Source organism: Myotis myotis, unplaced genomic scaffold (genome assembly GCF_014108235.1).
Source record: "Myotis myotis isolate mMyoMyo1 unplaced genomic scaffold, mMyoMyo1.p scaffold_m19_p_18, whole genome shotgun sequence".
NCBI classification, from domain to species: Eukaryota; Metazoa; Chordata; class Mammalia; order Chiroptera; family Vespertilionidae; genus Myotis; species Myotis myotis.
Window position 1 is genome coordinate 35,562,116 of NW_023416322.1, and position 17,299 is coordinate 35,579,414.

Genomic DNA, 17,299 nt, shown 5'->3' on the forward strand with positions numbered 1-17,299 from the left:
GTAAAGCCTCAATTATTAAAATGGTATGATATTGGTGTATGAAAAAACACATACCAACATAGCAGATGGGAAGTCCAGAAATAGATTTAAATAAGTATAGGAATTTGGTATATGATTAAAGATGGATGTTTTAATTGTCGTTGGATAAATTGGATAAGCACCTGAAAAAAAATAGGATCCATATCTCACAGCTATACCAGGATATATTCTAGATGGATAGAAGATTTAAGTGTTTAAAAAAAAAAGAGAGAGAGAGAAACAAAAACCAACCCCAAAAAAGTACTAAAGAAACTTGGAAAGTTTACTTTACAACCTGGGAGTGGGAAAGACTCAAAATCCAGGAGCCATAAGAAGAGAGATTTATAAATTCACTTAAATAAAATAGAAAATCTCTGCATGGCAAAAATAAAAATAAACTTAAAATCAAAAGACAAGGAACAAATTGGAGAAAAATATCTGCAACTGGCATCATAGCCAAGGAGTTATTTCTTTTTAAAAAATGTATTTTTATTGATTTCAGAGAGGAAGGGAGAAGGAGAGAGATGGAAACATCAATGATAAGAGAACCATTGATCGGCTACCTCCTGCACGCCCCCACCCCCACCCCCCCGGGGATCGAGCCTGCAACCCTGGCATGTGCCCTTGACTGGAATTGAACCTGGGACCCTTCAGTCCACAGGCTGATGCTCTACCCATTGAGCAAAACCAGCCAGGGCTTTTCTTTAATATATAAAGGCTCCTAGAAATTCATTGGTGATAACTTCAATAGAAAAGTGGGCAAAAAAAACAAAAAACAAAACAACAACCCCATGATCCAATAGTTTAAGCAAAATAAATATGCACGGTCTGCCCTTTAAACATTTGACATGTTCAACCTCACTCATAATAAGAGAAATACAAATTAAGACCACTCTGACATACTGTTTTTCATTCATCAGAATGGCAAATTCCAAAGTCTGACTACATTCTTTGTTAGGCAGACTGTGAAAATAAGCACATGCCTGCATTGGTGGGAAAGTCAAGTGGTGTAACTTCTATGGAGGACAATCTAACAATATCAAATGCATGTACTCTTTGACCCACTTCTAGGAATTTATCCTTCAAATATGTGTATACATATATGAAACGAAGGGTATACCAGGTTATTTACTGAAAAATTATAAGAGCAGGCGATTAGGAACAACATAAATATTAATCATTAAGGAAATTGATTAAATAAATCATGGTATGTGCAGAAATTGGAATACTATGAAGGTTAAAAAATGAAGTCTCTCACTATATTTATTATAATCATTAACTATTGCTTAAAAGGAACAAAATATGATTTATATCTGTATTCTGTATTCATATGTAACTGGGAGGATACATAAGAAGCTAATAACGATGGCTTTATGTGGGGGAGGGTTAGGAAACTGGGTAGATGGAAAATAAGAATGGTAGCATTTTTACTAAGATAACTTGAATAATAAATAAATGATTTATTTCTTAAAATCAAAATAAAATTTTTCAAAAAAAGAGAATTTATTACATATCTATTATGTAGAAGAATACATTTCTGTTAGGTGTTAGGAAAATAGAAATGTCATAGAGGACATCTACCTGCCCTTGAGAAGAGGACAGTTAATCTACTGAACAGAATGCCTACATAAGAAACAACCTGAAAATTATCAAGAGGCATTGAATATTACGGAACAGATTAAAAATGTACGTGCTAAGGATATGTGGAGAAAAACATGTGGGTAGGTTATTTTATGTGGAGAAAAGAAAAAATGTGGGTAGGTTCTTTATGAACGAGGCAGAGTCCATGGGTTTGCTGAAAGAAAGGTGAAGGAAGTGGCATGGCTAACAGTATGGAGTGGACCCTAGGAAACGGAGTACAGAATGCGGTTGATAAACATTCCTGGCTAGAATGGGAGTGGCTGTGTGTCACAGCTATCTTCAGAAGGCATCGCGGATTCTGGAATGGTCCCCAAAAAGAAACGTAGAAACTTTTTTCCCCTGATATTCTGATACATTATTTATAAATACATAGTGTCATTCTCATATGGGGGGGGGGAGAGTGAAATAAAATCAAGTGGAGACTTCGCACTGAGTTTAAAATGGCAAAATGGTTTTGTGCACTTTGATGGCTCTTATGAAAGGAAATTAATCCATTTGACTGACATCTGTATTTCTACTTGATTAAAGTAGTTTGGATTTCACACCAAAAATCAACACTTTCCTCTTCTTCATTTTTGCAGAGTTTGAAAATTTTGCGGAACATGAAAAAGAGTAAGCTTCTTTATACTTATTTTTTAGAATATGTATACTACTTTCATGATTATTTAATTCTTCCTTATATAACCACTCTATGAAAAGTTAATATTATTCCTAAACAGAAGCTTGCTTGGGTCCTATGGGTCAGATCACCCCCAAACATTGCACTGTGCTGGGCTCCACAGTGATAATATAATACTGAGGACGGAGTGAAGGGTTGGGCGGGGGGGTGTGGAATAGTAGAATGATGTTTGTCACTTTCTACTCATCCTAAGATGCTGGCACCCAAGTGTGTTATTTAAAATTCCCAGCAGTCTAACCTCAGATGTATTTTCTTTGAAAACAGTCACAGCAAAGCATATTGTGAAACAAATGTGTTGATTTAATAAAGCAAAGTACTGAGTCATTTCTATTTTTACCAAGTATTATTAGCAATAGTCTGTTGCTTACTACTTTTGCTATATTGTAATGAAAACAAACTCAAAGACTCCTGAAACGGTGGGAATTTGATTATCTTAGAAATCCTTATTTATAACTATAAAGTATATAAAACATGGTTGTTTATATATATGTATATATTTATTGATTTCAGAGAGGAAGGGAGAGGGAGAGAGAGATAGAAACATCAATAATGAGAGAGGATCATTGATTGGCTGCCTCCTGCACACCTCACACGATGGATCAAGCCCGCAGCACAGGCGATTGAACTGTGACCTCCTGGTTCATGGATCGATGCTCAACCACTGAGCGACGCTGGCTGAGCGATGGTGATACAGTTTTACAAATTTGATCAATTTGGTTAATCATCAAGGACCAAACAGCTGGTTGGTATTTTAGGGAGGGACAAAATACTGAGAAAACTTGATGTCAGGTATTATCCAAGTGAGAAGGTTTATAGCTGAATCTTACTCTTTTCTCCTGAGTTTTCACTCTATCTTTCCATAAACTTGTGCCAGTCTGCTCTCATTGCCACCACACTTGATCTCCGAAATGAACTGATTTCTCACCTATGATGACTAAGTATAATGGGACAGTAAGATGGCTAAAGCCAGTCAAAAGAGAATTTTAGCATTTCAAGAGGAGGAAATTATAGTATAAAACAGGAGAATTAAACAGCTTAAAAAAAAAAAAAGCAATGAGTGACTTGAATAGCCAAAGATTGATTTGATCAATTTAGCTTATGAAATACACAGGTTTCTTTTTCTAAAAGAACATATCAGCCCGGCCGGTGTGGCTCAGTGGTTGAGCATCAACCTATGAACCAGGAGGTCTTGGTCAAATTCCCAGTCAAGGCAAATGCCTGGGTTGCAGGCTTGATCCCAGTGGGGGACTTGCAGGAGGCGGCTAATAGATGATTCTCTATCATCATTGATGTTTCTGTCTCCATCGTCAGTGCTTAGCCCAATGCTTGGCATATAGTAAGTATTCAATAAATATATTTTTAATTGAATCTGACTGAAATTCAGTATGTACTTTAGTGATTCATACTCAAGTACTTCCATGAATGGGGAGATGTTTCTAGAATCCTAGTATTAGGTATGTGTATATGAACATACACAGTCCTAACACTGTATTCTGAAAATGTTGAAAACAAAACAAAAAATGACTATTTAATAATTTCTCCCCAGTTATATGCTGCTTCTTAGAAAGTTTATACAAACCTGAAATTATCTTTTTTCACTGCTAGACAGTGCTCCCGCAAAATGTGGGACATGTTTTCACTGGATTGCTTTCAAAATTGGGCAGAAACTGATACCTCAATATTAAGGTTCTGGGAAGAGAAACACTATATATTTTAAGCCTACCAAGAAGTAGCTAAATGGCAAAACCAAGAAGCATAGTGCTTGGGGGAGATGAGATTCTGGGCCTAACTAGAATCATCTATAATGGGAAAAAGGCAGACTGGAAAGTGAAGAAAGATATTACAGGAGTAGAGGACAGTGTAAGAAAAATCACAGGCTTTGCCATGGATGATCTACTGTGGAGAACAAATGATTTGAGTAAGGGTGTGCATGGTGATGGGTGGTGAACACACAGTAGAATATACAGATGATGTATTATAGAATTTACCCCTGAATCTTATACAACCTTATTAGCCAATGTCATCGCAATAGATTCAATAAAAAGGTAAAAAGTTATCTCAGTTTGTCTTTATTCTTTCCCTCACATTTTTTCTTTTCATTCTAGGTCTCTGTACTTCTTCCTCACCAAACAAGCCTGCAGACTCTGTTCAGTCAAGTAACTCCAGCTCCTTGCTAAATTTTGGTATGTGTGTTATTTTACAGCACAGTTTATGTTTACCTAAATTATTCTTTTATAGTATAAGAAATACAACTTTAAATAGGATTTGAGGTTGCATGTATAGGTCCTTATATTTATATTCTTTTTCATGCAATTTATCTTTTTATTTTTGACCCCAGCTACCGCTTAACATCTTACATACCACTATGTATTCTATTACATGGATTTGCCTAGCATATGCAGAAAATAAAGCTAGGTAACCAAATGGTTCAGATGTAAGCAACACATGAGTTAGGATGTGTCAGGCATTGTGCTGGATGCTTTAATAAATATCTCACTGATGCTTTCAGCAGTTCTGCAGGGCCTACCCACAATTTTGCAAGATGATGATGCAATGAAAGGTTCAGGAACATCTTCAAGCTTACCACTCTCTGTTCTCCTTTGGTATTTCAAATCTTTCATTGCTCACTTTGCACTCCTAAAGCGGCTAAGTGTAAGAGAACCTTGAAAATATCCTCCATCAAAGAAAAGAGAAGTCATGTGTTGCTGAAGTGATAAAGAACCAACTGTCATTACTCTTCATATATTTTGAAAGGACGAAGAAAAAGCCATTATTGGTTGTGCAACATTTTTGCATTGTCCTTCTTTGGGATAGGTGAGGGGGGAGTGTTTGAGGGAGAGATATAAATGATTAGCTACATACTTAGTTCTCCAGGATTGTTTATTACTTTATTTTTTCTAAGCTTTTCAAACATAAGCTCTCAGTAAATGGAGGGCTTTCTGGACTGAAGCAGAAGTATAAGTGAATTTAATACAATCTATATGTATAAAAGCCTAAGCCACCGAAGGACCGAACGCCCGGGCGACTGAACAACCAAACGACTGGTCGACTGGTCGCTGTGATATACACTGACCACCAGGGGGCAGACACTTAATGCAGGAGCTGCCCCCTGGTGGTCAGCGCACTCCCATAGCCAACCTCCCGCGGCCCTTTGCCCCGGCCGGCCCCAATGGCCCTGATCAGGTTGGTTGGCCTACCTCCCGTGGCCCCGATTGGCCCTGATTGCTGGCCAGGCCAAGGGACCCCAGCCATTCACAAATTTGTGCACCGGGCCTCAACTAGAGGCCCGGTACACGAAATTCATGCACTGGAGGGGCCCCTCAGCCCAGCCTGCGCCCCCTCACAGTCCAGGGCTCTTGCAGTCCGGGACGCCTCGCTCCTTACTGCCCGCCTGCTGCTGCTCAGCGCTGCTGCAGAGGCAGGAGAGGCTCCCACCACCACCACTGTGCTCGCCAGCCATGAGCCCAGCTTCTGGCTGAGCAGTGCTCCCCCTGTGGGAGTGCACTGACCACCAGGGGGCAACTCCTGAGTTGAGCGTCTGACCCCTAGTGGTTAGTGTGCATCATAGCGACCAGTTGTTCTGTGGTTCAGCCAATTTGCATATTAGGGTTTTAATATATAGGATAATGCTTATTTTTCTGAACTTTCCCAGTGTTATTTTTTTGATAAGTTAGTGGTAGCTGAAAAGATGTAGATAAAGGATTTTATTTTGCAAGTCAAATGAAAATATAGGCAAAGTTCATGAGTAGACTTTTTTTCCCCCCAAGAAACACAGATAAATGGCCAACAGGTACATGGAAAGATGCTCAACATCATTAATCATCAGGGAAATGCAAACCAAAACCACAATGAGATGTCACCTCACACCTGTTAGAAGGGTCATTATCAAAGGCAAGAGACAAGTGTGGGTGAGGCTGTGGATAGAAATGTAAATAGTCCAGTCACTATGGAAAAAAGTATGAAAGTTCCTCAAAAAAATTAAAACTATAAGTACCATGTGACCCAGAAATTCTACTTTTAAATATAAACCCAGAGGAAATGAAATCATTATCTCAAAAGATACTGCACCCCATGTTCACTGCATTATTTACAGTAGCCAAAACACAGAACTCATGTGTCCATTGACAGATGCATGGATAAAGAAAATGGATAAAGGTAAGTTATAGATGTGAATATTATTTATCCATAAAAAAAGAAGGAAATCTTGCCTTTTGCAACAATATGAATGGACCTTGAGGGCATTATGCTAAGTGAATAAGTCATACATACTGTGTGTTCTTATATGTGGAATCTAAAATGGCTGAATTCATAGAAATACAGGGCAGAATGGTGGTCGCCTGGGCTGCGGGGATGGGGAAAAATGGGGAAATGTTGGTTAAAGGGTACAAACTTCCAGGTATAAGATGAGTAAGTTTTGGGGACTTAATGAACAGCATGGTAATGATAACTAACAGTTCTGTATTATACACTTGAAAGTTGAAGAGTGTAAACCTTAATCACCACAAAAAATGGTAATTATGGGAGGGGATAGAGGTGTTAGATAACTATATGTGTATCAAATCACCATGTTGTACACTTTAAACTTAGATACAGAGCGGGGCAAAAGTAGGTTTACAGTTGTGAGTAAGCAAAACACAGAGCTTATTCTTGTACTATTATTTATTATTGTATTGTTTCCCATCCAAACAGCTGTAAACCTACTTTTGGCCCACCCTGTATGTTATATATCAATAATATCTCAACAAAGCTGAAAAAAAATATGCTGAACTACTAAAGACCATTATGCCAGGTTTCTTTATCTAATTATTACCATTATTAAATTTGTAAGTGTTCTACAAATATAAAATGTTATTAGCATTCTATAATCATTTCAGCATTAACTTAATTACTGTTATGCCTTTACAATCTATTGCTAAATTGATCAAAGATGCTGCCTAACCTTTAAAAAAAATCCATGTATTCATATTTATATAAAAAACTTTTTTCAGTTTTATTTAAAAAATTTGTACTTTTTCAATAATAGTTGGTATACAATATTATATTAATTTCAGGTGTACAACATAGTGATTAGAAAAGTAATCACCTGGGTAAGTCCCATCTGACACTATACATAGTAATTAAATTATTATTGACGATATTCCCTTATCCTTAGAACATGATCACCTGGGTAAGTCCCATCTGACACCACACATAGTTATTAAATTATTATTGACGATATTCTATATCCCCATGACTGTTTTTTACTGGCAATTTGTACATATTAATCCTTTCCCCCTTTTCACTCTCAGCTTTATTTTTGTTCCCAGGTTTTGCAAATCGTTTTTCAAAACCCAAAGGACCAAGGAACCCACCATCAAATTGGAATATTTAACAGAACTGTGGACTATAGGCTGCAAGTGCACCTGCCAAGAAAAATTACCAGAACACAGCTAGCTACAGTAAAGTGCTCTAGATTCGTAATGTCAACAGTGCAGATGTGGTAATGTGGTAACAGCTCTTAAGAAAAGCAATGCACAATTAAGTGCCAAAAATTTTACACTGAGTCTCATTTACATTGGGTTGGAAACAGCAGAGAAAGTTTGCCACTTCAGCCACAGGAGAAAGAGTTTGGGAATGGATTTTTTTCATTTTTGGAAGTTATTTATATTTGACTTTACTTTTCACATAAATATAAACTTGAAGGATTGGTAAGAATTGGATCTCAATTAAATGTCTACATTGCCAGAATTTACTTTAAACAATTTTTTTAAAAACCTTATCTTGTGGTTGAAATACAAAATTACTGCTTATGACAATGACTGTCCCCTGGGAGTTATTTTTTGCCTAAATGGAGTATACCTTGAACATCTTTCCCAATGTTGTGGGACACTAGAATAGTAAGAAAAGAAGTTATATTTAAGAGAATAAAATATGTAAAAAATGACTGTAATCTTTTTATTTACATATATCAACTAACCAGATGTTCAGTTACATCCCTGATAAGTTTTAACCAAAGTTACTCAATTACCAAATCTAGAATGATTAACAAAATAGCTATCTTTTGGTAGCATTTTCTTCATTTCACAGGTTCTGTGTAAACATGTGCAACCTACAGCCAATCAGAAGCACGACTAGTTTAAAGTGTTTTTTTTTTTTTTCTAAATGAGTATGGATCTGACATATTTTAAGGGTATCTGATCTTTCCAATCTAATGTTATGTAACAAATGTTAGTAATTATTACAAAGGATTCTCCAGAGTTCCCCGAAATGATTCAACTGCTTTTAATTTTTTTAAAAAAGTCTGTGGCTTCTAGAAGCCTGGGAGGGATACGTAGTATTCTCACTGGGAAGCCCAGTGAGGCGATACGTTACCTGTCACTGCAGCGCAATGAACACAGCAGGTGCTCCGCGAGCTTGTTTTTCAGGGAGCTCGACGGAGTGTGGCATCGAACCACTGGCTTTTATCTGCGTACCTCATCGTAATCAACTAGCCCCAATACCCTCACCAAGGACCGAATACGCTACAAGAATCCTAGGCACAACTCAAGTGACTGGGAAATTGTCCGTCAGTTTCTGCGCGGAAGCCTTGGTGAACAGAGGCGACTTGGGGAGTGTTCTCCGATAGGCACACATCTCAGATTTATGCAACCCGATACTTAGGATGTGAAACACCTTAAACATTAAAAACCCTTTTCCAGCTAGAATTTCCCTCTAACTGTAGGAATGTGTTCAAAATAGCGATGGACTCCGCCTTCCCAGGCGCTGGGGGGAGGTGGGCGGACGGCGGGGCGGGGCGGGGCGGCGCGCCCAGGCTCCCCGGAGGCGCGGGCACCTGCCTCGCTACGCCCGGAGCGGTCACCATGGCAATGCCCACGGGCGGGGCCCTTAGCCTCTGAAAGCAAAGCCGCCCTCGCGTTATACACCAAGTTCCCCTTCCCTCTTCATCTCATCGCTCGTTTAAGGAGAAAAGGCCGGAGGTTCCTTTACCTCACAAAGGTCAAAAGAGGAACATGCCATTTTAAAGTAACTATGGAGACCACCTAGTCCGCGTGCCATGACGGAGGAGGGAAGAAGAAGATAATAGGAACGCGCCGCCCGACTCCGAGAGCCACCAACACTGTTTGGGCCGTTAAGGCGGTTGGCGGCAACTCTCCGCCCAGCGGCGGTTGCGTCGCAGCCCGGAGCGTGACTCGGCGCACGCTCTCTTTCCGCTCCTCCGCCCCCGCAGCCAGGCAGAAGGCGGGGGGCGGGGGGAACTACCGCTCCCAGGAGGCTCCGCGCGGCCCGGGGGGCTGGACCAGCGCTGGTGGAGAGGCCTGTGGAGAGCGGCGGGGAAGGGCCGTTTCCGGCATGTTCAGCTCCGGACCGGGCTCCGCCGACAAGTGGAGGGCAGCGGAGGGACTCCAATGCCCAGCGGGCCGTGCGCGGGATGCGCTTGCGCGATACGCGGACGGGGGGGCGGTCGGGCCATTTAAATGTGTGTTTGTGGGTGAAATGGCTGCGCAGGTCGGAGCGGTGCGCGTAGTACGGGCGGTGGCGGCGCAGGAGGAGCCGGACAAAGAGGGGAAGGAGAAGCCCCATGCTGGGGTCTCGCCGCGGGGCGTGAAGCGGCAGCGCCGAGCGAGCAGTGGGGGGTCTCAGGAGAAGCGGGGGCGGCCGAGCCAGGACTCCCCTCTGGCTCCCTCTCACCGGCGGCGTCGCAGCCGCCAACATCCCGGGCCGCTGCCGCCAACGAATGCAGCCCCGACCCTCCCGGGCCCGGTGGAACCTCTGCTCCTGCCGCCGCCGCCGCCGCCTTCGCTGGCCCCCGCCGGGCCCGCCGTCGCCGCCCCGCTCCCAGCCCCAGGCACCTCGGCCCTCTTCACCTTCTCGCCCCTGACGGTGAGCGCGGCCGCCGGGCCCAAGCAGCATAAGGGCCACAAGGAGCGGCACCGGCACCACCATCACCGCGGCTCGGACGGTGGCCCCAGCTCCTGCGTCCCGGGCGATCTCCGACACAAGGACAAGCAGGAGAACGGCGAGAGGGCCGGTGGGGTGCCCCTGATCAAGGCCCCCAAGAGAGGTGAGAGCCGGCGGGCGGCCGCGAGCTGGGGCTCCGGGTCTCTCTCGGCGCAGATATCCCGCCCCTTTCGCTCGGAAAGACGCCCAGCCCCTGCCCGCCTCTGGCTGCCCCGCGCCCCCGCGCCCCCGCGCCCACCGGGGCGGCCCCTGGATCGCACCCCGTGGACACAGCCTGACCTACTTGAGGCTCTTGGTTTCCAGGCCGAGCTGTCAGTTACTCACGAGCCCCCTGCCCCGTCCCCCCCGCCCGCTCCTCCCGGAGCCTTGGCCGACGTTTGTTTTCAAATTCGGCAGGGTTTCCGCGCGATGCGGTCCCCGGCGTGGGATTTGTAGGTGGCGCATCCAAAAAAACGGCCTTTCCAAAGGGAAGGCTTGTCGCTAAAATCCTTTCCTTCCTGTTTTCCTCGGTGGTGGCTTTCATGCTCGCGCTCCTCTGCTCCCAAATCTTGCCGGGTATGTTTTGGGGCTGTGACGAGTTTGAATTCGTAGGGAGGTTCACTCGATTCACACTGATCGCCTGAGGTTCTGCAAGGTAAAATGTCAAACGCAGTTTATCTTCGTGGTTTTTTTTTGTGTTTTTTTTTTTTAAATCTGCGGGTAAAAAAAATCATTTTTAATTTTCATATTAGATCTTAATCCTCAGGAAAGGGATGGGGAAGGTTTTCTCTCTCCTTCGATCCTAGGAAGCAGAACCCACCGGGCCCCCTAAAACGTGGGGTGTGCAGAAGTAGGTATCAGAGGCGAGAATTCCAGTTGCATTTTATTTTGTCTGGCACAACCAACGGATAATTTACTTAATCCCAATAACCCGATTAAAGTCAAGAATCTTTAACACAGAAAATGTAGGGCTACCTAGTTAAATGTGGGTTCTAGACTCTAGAGAGCTATTAGGGTGGGCAGAATTGGCGTCTTCCTATTTCCAAGTACCCGTAGCATTTGTTGTTTATATTCTCGTAGAATTTTGATTATGCCCCGAGTTTGTACCTTGTATATGATTTTATGTGATTTGTGAGTTGCATCTTCTCAAGAAGATTTTAAGATTCTTTTGTGTTTCTTAGTACTGGGCCAGTTAGGTTATTAACATGTTAATGAACCCGTCTTCCAATCTTAAGTGTTGTGAGTCTTGGATTCCTTCACAAACTTGGTCTTAGGCTAAAACTAAGACTACCACCAATCATTACTTATTTTGGGTGCTACTTCCAAATAGCACAGTTCATTGTAAATAATTGCTCAATGGCATTTATTGAATCCAGGTAAATCTTTCTTCTGGTGGTGGTATCCAAATCTTAATCTCAGGAGTAGAACTTGTGCCGGGCTGACCAGAGTGCCAGTTCCACCATCAATATGCAGTGATCTTGTTCTCTTTTATTTTTACCTTTATTTCTCACCTCATTTCGTGTGTGTGTGTGTGTGTGTGTTAACCATTCAGAGCTAGAGGTAATTTTAGAGATCACCCAATTCAAATTTATATAGTAAAAGAGGAAAAAACTAAGGCCCAAAATAGTACCACGTAAAAGATTTTAAAATTCTTAAACAAATCATTGACCTACTAGGGGGTAGAACCCAGATCTCCCGAATCCCAATGTCAGCGTCATCTCCCTGCTGTGCAGTGTTGCTTTCTCTCCTATGCATTTTCCCACTTCTTTGGGTATGAGATGGCAGTAGCCAGCCCCACCAAGCATTCCTGACAGCACCTCGTTTATGGGGGGACAGTGGTAATTACATGTAAATAATTCACAACGTGCTTTTCTGGAAATTGTACAGGCCTCATGTTTTTTAAAAAACAAAAGCAAACCTTTAACCCAGTGTTGTCCAACCAACAACTTTCTCCAGTGACGGAAATAGTCTGTATCTGTGCTGTCTAATATGGTAGCCATGAGTCATATGGGGCCCTTGAAGCAAGTCTTTTTTTTTAATACCTTTTTATTGATTTCAGAGAGGAAGGGAGAGAGAGAAAGAAACACATCAATGACGGGAGTCATTGATCAGCTGCCTTCTACTGGGGATGGAGCCCAACCTGTGGGAATCGAACCGTGACCTCCTGGTTCATAGGTCAACGCTCAACCACTGAGCCACACTGGCCAGGCTGAAGCAAGTCTAAAAGACTTGCCATGTGGCTAGTGTGACTGAGGAACTGAATTTTAAATTTTATTTAATTCTAATTAATTTATAGTTAAATAGTTCCTTTTGACTAGTGGCTACCACATCGGACAGCGTAGCTTGAAGCAGTTGTAGTTTGCCAATAGGTAAAGAAGACAAGTGGGTTAAGATCAGGTCATTTAAACTATTTTTAAAAAATTGAGATATAATTGCCCTGATTGGATGGCTCGGTTGGAGTACCATCCTGTATACAAAAAGGCTGCAGGTTCCACTCCCTGTCAGAGCACATACGGAGGTTGCATTTGGGAGTGAGTATGGGAGGCAACCTATCAATGTTTCTTAAATCGATGTCTGTCTCTCTTCTCCCCCCCCCCCCCCCCATCCCTCTCACTCTCCTCCTCTCCTCCCTTCCTCTTTAAAATCAATTTTAAAAATCCTCGGGTGAAGATTAAAAAAATAAAGATATAACATTATATTAGTTTCAGGTGAACAACATAAGGATTTGATATTTGTATGTATTGTGAAATGATCAGAATAAATCTAGTTTAAATATTTTAACGTTTGAATGAGAACATTGTTATGGGGGAAAAAAGCTTCCTGGCCAAATACCATTACTTTCTGGATACATGAGATACACTGGCATTTTATATGTGTATATTTTCATATTGATTTGAAAGAGAGAGAGAGAGACATTGATTGGTTGCCTCCCACATGTGCCCGACCTAGGATGGAACCCACAACTTGGGCATGTGCCCTGACCAGGAATAGAACTGGCAACCTTTCGGTGCACAGGATGACAATCAACTGAGCTACACTGGCCAGGGTACACATTGGCATTCTTAGAACCCTACATAAAATAATCTGGTTTAACCTTGTTTAATCCAGGTTCTGCCCTGGCTGTGTAGCTCAGTCAGTGGGTTAGGGCTTCCTCTGGATTTGCTAAGGTTGCAGGTTCAGTCCCTGGTCAGGACATATACAAGGAGCAACCAATGAATGCATAAATAAGTGGGACAACAAATCCTCTCTCTCCCCCCTCCCTCCCTCCTCTCTCTTTCCCCCCTCTTCCTCCCTCCCTCTCTTCTTTTCTCCCTCTCTTCTTCTCTCTAATAAATCAATAAATAATCCAGACTTTTGCACACACTTTGAATACCTTTTATGTTTTTGCTGAGCATCTTTATACTTGTTACCGAGGCATGCAGGAGGCATGCCTCTGAGTCCATCTGAGTTTCAATCTTGGCTCTACCACTTACTGTATGACCATGGGCAGATTACTTTAACCTCCATCAGCTTCCCTTTTCCTGTTTGTAGAATAAGGTTGTGGTATTGCTTTTATAAGGTTATTATGTGGTTTAAGTGGGGCAATACGTGGGAAGCACTTAAAACAGTGTCTGGCTGATATTAGGCACTGTTAAAACTGTCTTTGTTTTTTTATCATGCTTCATCCTTGATTAATAAGGAGAGTGGCTAGACCAGCCATGGGCAAACTACGGCCCTCCGTTTGAAATGAATAAAACTATTGAAAAAAAAGACTGTACCCTTTTATGTAATGATGTTTACTTTGAATTTATATTAGTTCACACAAACACTCCATCCATGCTTTTGTTCCAGCCCTCCGGTCCAGTTTAAGAACCCATTGTGGCCCTCAAGTCAAAAAGTTTGTCCACCCCTGGGCTAGACCCTTGTTATTTAAAAAGCTATGACTTCCCTTATCCTCAGATATTTAGGTACTACTTTAATTTTTTATTTTGAGGTAATTAAATATTTACAGGAAATTGCAAAAATAGTACAGACCTGTTCTTTCCTTCAATGGTTATATCTTACATAACTATTGCATACTATCAACACCAGGAAACTGACATTGGGGTGTGTGTACTTTTGTGACATTTTATCACCTGAAGATTAATTTAACTACCACTGCAGTCAAGATTCACAGCTATTCCAACACCATGAACATCCCCCTAATGCTACCCATGTATAGTCTTAGAAACCTTCTATGTCGCCCCCACCTTCCCTAAACCCTAGAAACCACTAATCTATTCTGCAGCAACCACTTATTTAACTTTATAATTTCATGATTTTAAAATATATATATATATATTTTTATTAATCTCAGAGAGGAAGGGAGAGGAAGAGATAGAAACATCAAAGACGAGAATCATTGATTGGCCGCCTCCTGCATACCCCGCACTGGGATTGAGCCCACAACCTAGGCCTGTGCCCTTGACTGGAATTGAACCCAGCCCCTTCAGTCTTCAGGGTGATGCTCTATCCACTGAGCCAAACCAGTTAGGGCTATGATTTCATGGTTTTGAGAATCTTATCTAATGGAATAATAAAGTATGTCATTTTATGAGTTTTTTTTCATTCAGCATGATGTTTTTGAGATACATTCAAGTTACTGCATTTATCAGTAACTCACTTCTTTTCATTGCTGAGTAGTATTCTATGGTATGGATATACCACCGTTTAACTATTTCTTAAAAGACATTTTGGTTTTCAGTTTAGCTATTAGGAGTAGAACTTCTATGAACATTCATGTTCAGATTTATGTATGGATGTAATTTTCATTTCTCTGGGAATGCAATTGCTAGGTCATATGGTAAGTGTGTGTTTAGTTGTTTTTTTTAAAGACATTGCCAATCTATTTTCTAGACTGTTCCATTTTACAGTCCCACTGGCAGTGTAAGAGAGATCTGCTTCCTCTACATCCTTGCCAGTATCTGGTATTGTTAGTATTTTTATATTATCTCTTCTAATAGATATATAGAGATTCCCCATCATGGCATTTCCCCAATGGCTAGTGATATTTAACATTTTGTGTCATTGTTTGCCGTCCATATATCCTCATTATTAAAATGTCTATTGCCCGTTTTCTAATTGAATTGTTTTCTAATTGAATTGAGAATTCTTTATATATTACAGATAATATATTCTTAAATATTTTTTATATTTTAAATGTTTGGCAAAAAAACCCCATGACATGTGAAAGTCAAATGAAATTCAGATTCAGTGTCCAGAAATAGAGTTTCATTGGAACACCACTCCACCCATTCAGATGCATGGTCTGCGGCAGTTTTTGCGCCACCGCAGCAGAGGAGAGTTGAGACAGATCAGATGGCCTCAAAGCTTTTTATAGAAAAAGTTTGCAGACCCTGAGGCAGCTCATTCAGCAGAGAGACATGTTCCTGCACACCAGCCCCTGCATACCAGCCCAGCAGTACCTAGTCCAAGCTCACGTGTAGCTTCCCATAAGTGTCGGATGCTAGACATGTGGAGTTGCTCATAAATAGTTGAAACGAAAGTTTAATCTGTAAATACCAAGGTAAACTTGCTTTATCTAGAAAATGGTACAGAAATTGATTTTTGAAGAGGTAAAGTGACATGCTTAAAATTTTCTAGTTAGAAAGTGGTAGAACTGAATCTAGAAGATACTAAATGTTAAGAGATATAAAATCTTTTTTTTATTTCTTATAAGGAACAGGCTTGAGTCTTAAACTGAGTTACCTGAGTCTTTTGAAATGTTAATTTTTTTCCTCCCTTTTAACTGCATTCAAAACTTAGACTTCCTCCACAAAACCCATCAAAGGAAGGAATGCTTCTTTTTAATTATTCTTGGTTAAATTTATTATTGTAGTAATATTTTTTAAAAAAGGAAAGGGGTGAGTTGATTCCTGTAGCTCTCTTCTCCAATGTCATTAAATGACAGGGTTGCTTTTATGTATTTCCAGTGAGTCAGCCTTCCTTTTTCACATTTTTTTCATCTTTGATCAGCTGTGCTATCACAGGGAATGTCGCGAGGGCAAACTCCTAATTGAAAGTTTCTATGATGTCAAAGAGCTACAGGCAGGAATTTTAAATCCAGAAACAGTTGATTGTCTTGGTGATAAGAGTGAGGAATTACTTCGGGATTATACAGAGAACTGAAGTAAACAGATAATCTCATTTATCAGAGCAACCACTTCAGGGACTGTACTTTTCCTTACTCAGATAGAGGCAAAAAAGCCTTTAAGGCCATGAAAGTTTTTGTATTTTTGTATAACATAAGGCTATCATTATGATCATGCAGAATTATGTGGCGGGCACTCCGTAAAATATTCGTTGAAGTAATGCGCCTTTATCGGAGGTTCCTCCCAGCCACCTCCAGTCCATTGATGGTGGTGAGGTCATTGTAGTTGATCATCCAGTGGGAGAGCGGCAGAGAGGAGGTGAGAGAGAAGCAGAAAGAGAACAGAGCGGAGTGTATTGGAAGAGTTGGAGTTTTGGAGTCAGACAAGCAAGAGTTTGAATCTTGGTTGTCACCTACTGACTTTGTAACCTAATATAAATAACATATAATGTTTCAGGCTGTTTTATTTTACTTTATTTAAGTATAGTTGGCCTGAATACATTCTCTGTTGGACCACTAACACACTCTACCAAAAAAAGAAAAGATGGTTCATTCTTTAGACATTGATTTTTTAAATAACAGATATAATTGACAATATAACATTGTGTAAGTTTAAGATGTACAACATATTGATTTGATATAATTTATATTGCAGAGACATTGACTTTTAAATAACATTTTTAATTCAAGGCAAGGCAACCTTGATATCATTTTCATGAAGCAGCGATGGCTAACTTAGTATAATAACCTTTAACAACTTTGTATATGTGTGCCATTCTCAATTAGTTACCACCATAATAACTTAAAGTTAATATTAGTTTATTCATGGAAATTCATCAGCTAGTGTGACAAGTTGTCTCAGATTTCTCTATAATCAAAGGTGAGCTTTCTCTATCTCAGCCTTAGCCTTAGATAAAAATCAAAATTTGAAAAAC

At 41.0% G+C, this 17,299-nt stretch overlaps 2 protein-coding genes across 10 annotated transcripts in view; both read left to right on the plus strand.

Annotated features, from left to right (window-relative positions):
* The window catches only part of PTPN22 (protein tyrosine phosphatase non-receptor type 22), a 41,473-nt gene extending 33,212 nt beyond the window's left edge, over positions 1–8,261 (plus strand). For 3 of the 5 annotated variants that reach the window (XM_036343179.1, XM_036343181.1, XM_036343182.1), the window contains 3 exons: positions 2,241–2,271; positions 4,444–4,521; positions 7,627–8,261. In XM_036343179.1, the coding sequence (XP_036199072.1) occupies positions 2,241–2,271; positions 4,444–4,521; positions 7,627–7,709 (192 nt within the window). In that variant the 3' untranslated portion in view covers positions 7,710–8,261. The remainder of the gene's footprint in view (positions 1–2,240; positions 2,272–4,443; positions 4,522–7,626) is intronic. The other 2 variants (XM_036343180.1, XM_036343183.1) reach the window with 1 other exon arrangement.
* A 1,301-nt stretch (positions 8,262–9,562) lies between these two features.
* RSBN1 (round spermatid basic protein 1) overlaps positions 9,563–17,299 on the plus strand; it is a 29,401-nt gene continuing 21,664 nt past the window's right edge. For 2 of the 5 annotated variants that reach the window (XM_036342779.1, XM_036342780.1), the window contains exon 1: positions 9,563–10,379. In XM_036342779.1, the coding sequence (XP_036198672.1) occupies positions 9,668–10,379 (712 nt within the window). In that variant the 5' untranslated portion in view covers positions 9,563–9,667. The remainder of the gene's footprint in view (positions 10,380–17,299) is intronic. The other 3 variants (XM_036342778.1, XM_036342776.1, XM_036342777.1) reach the window with 3 other exon arrangements.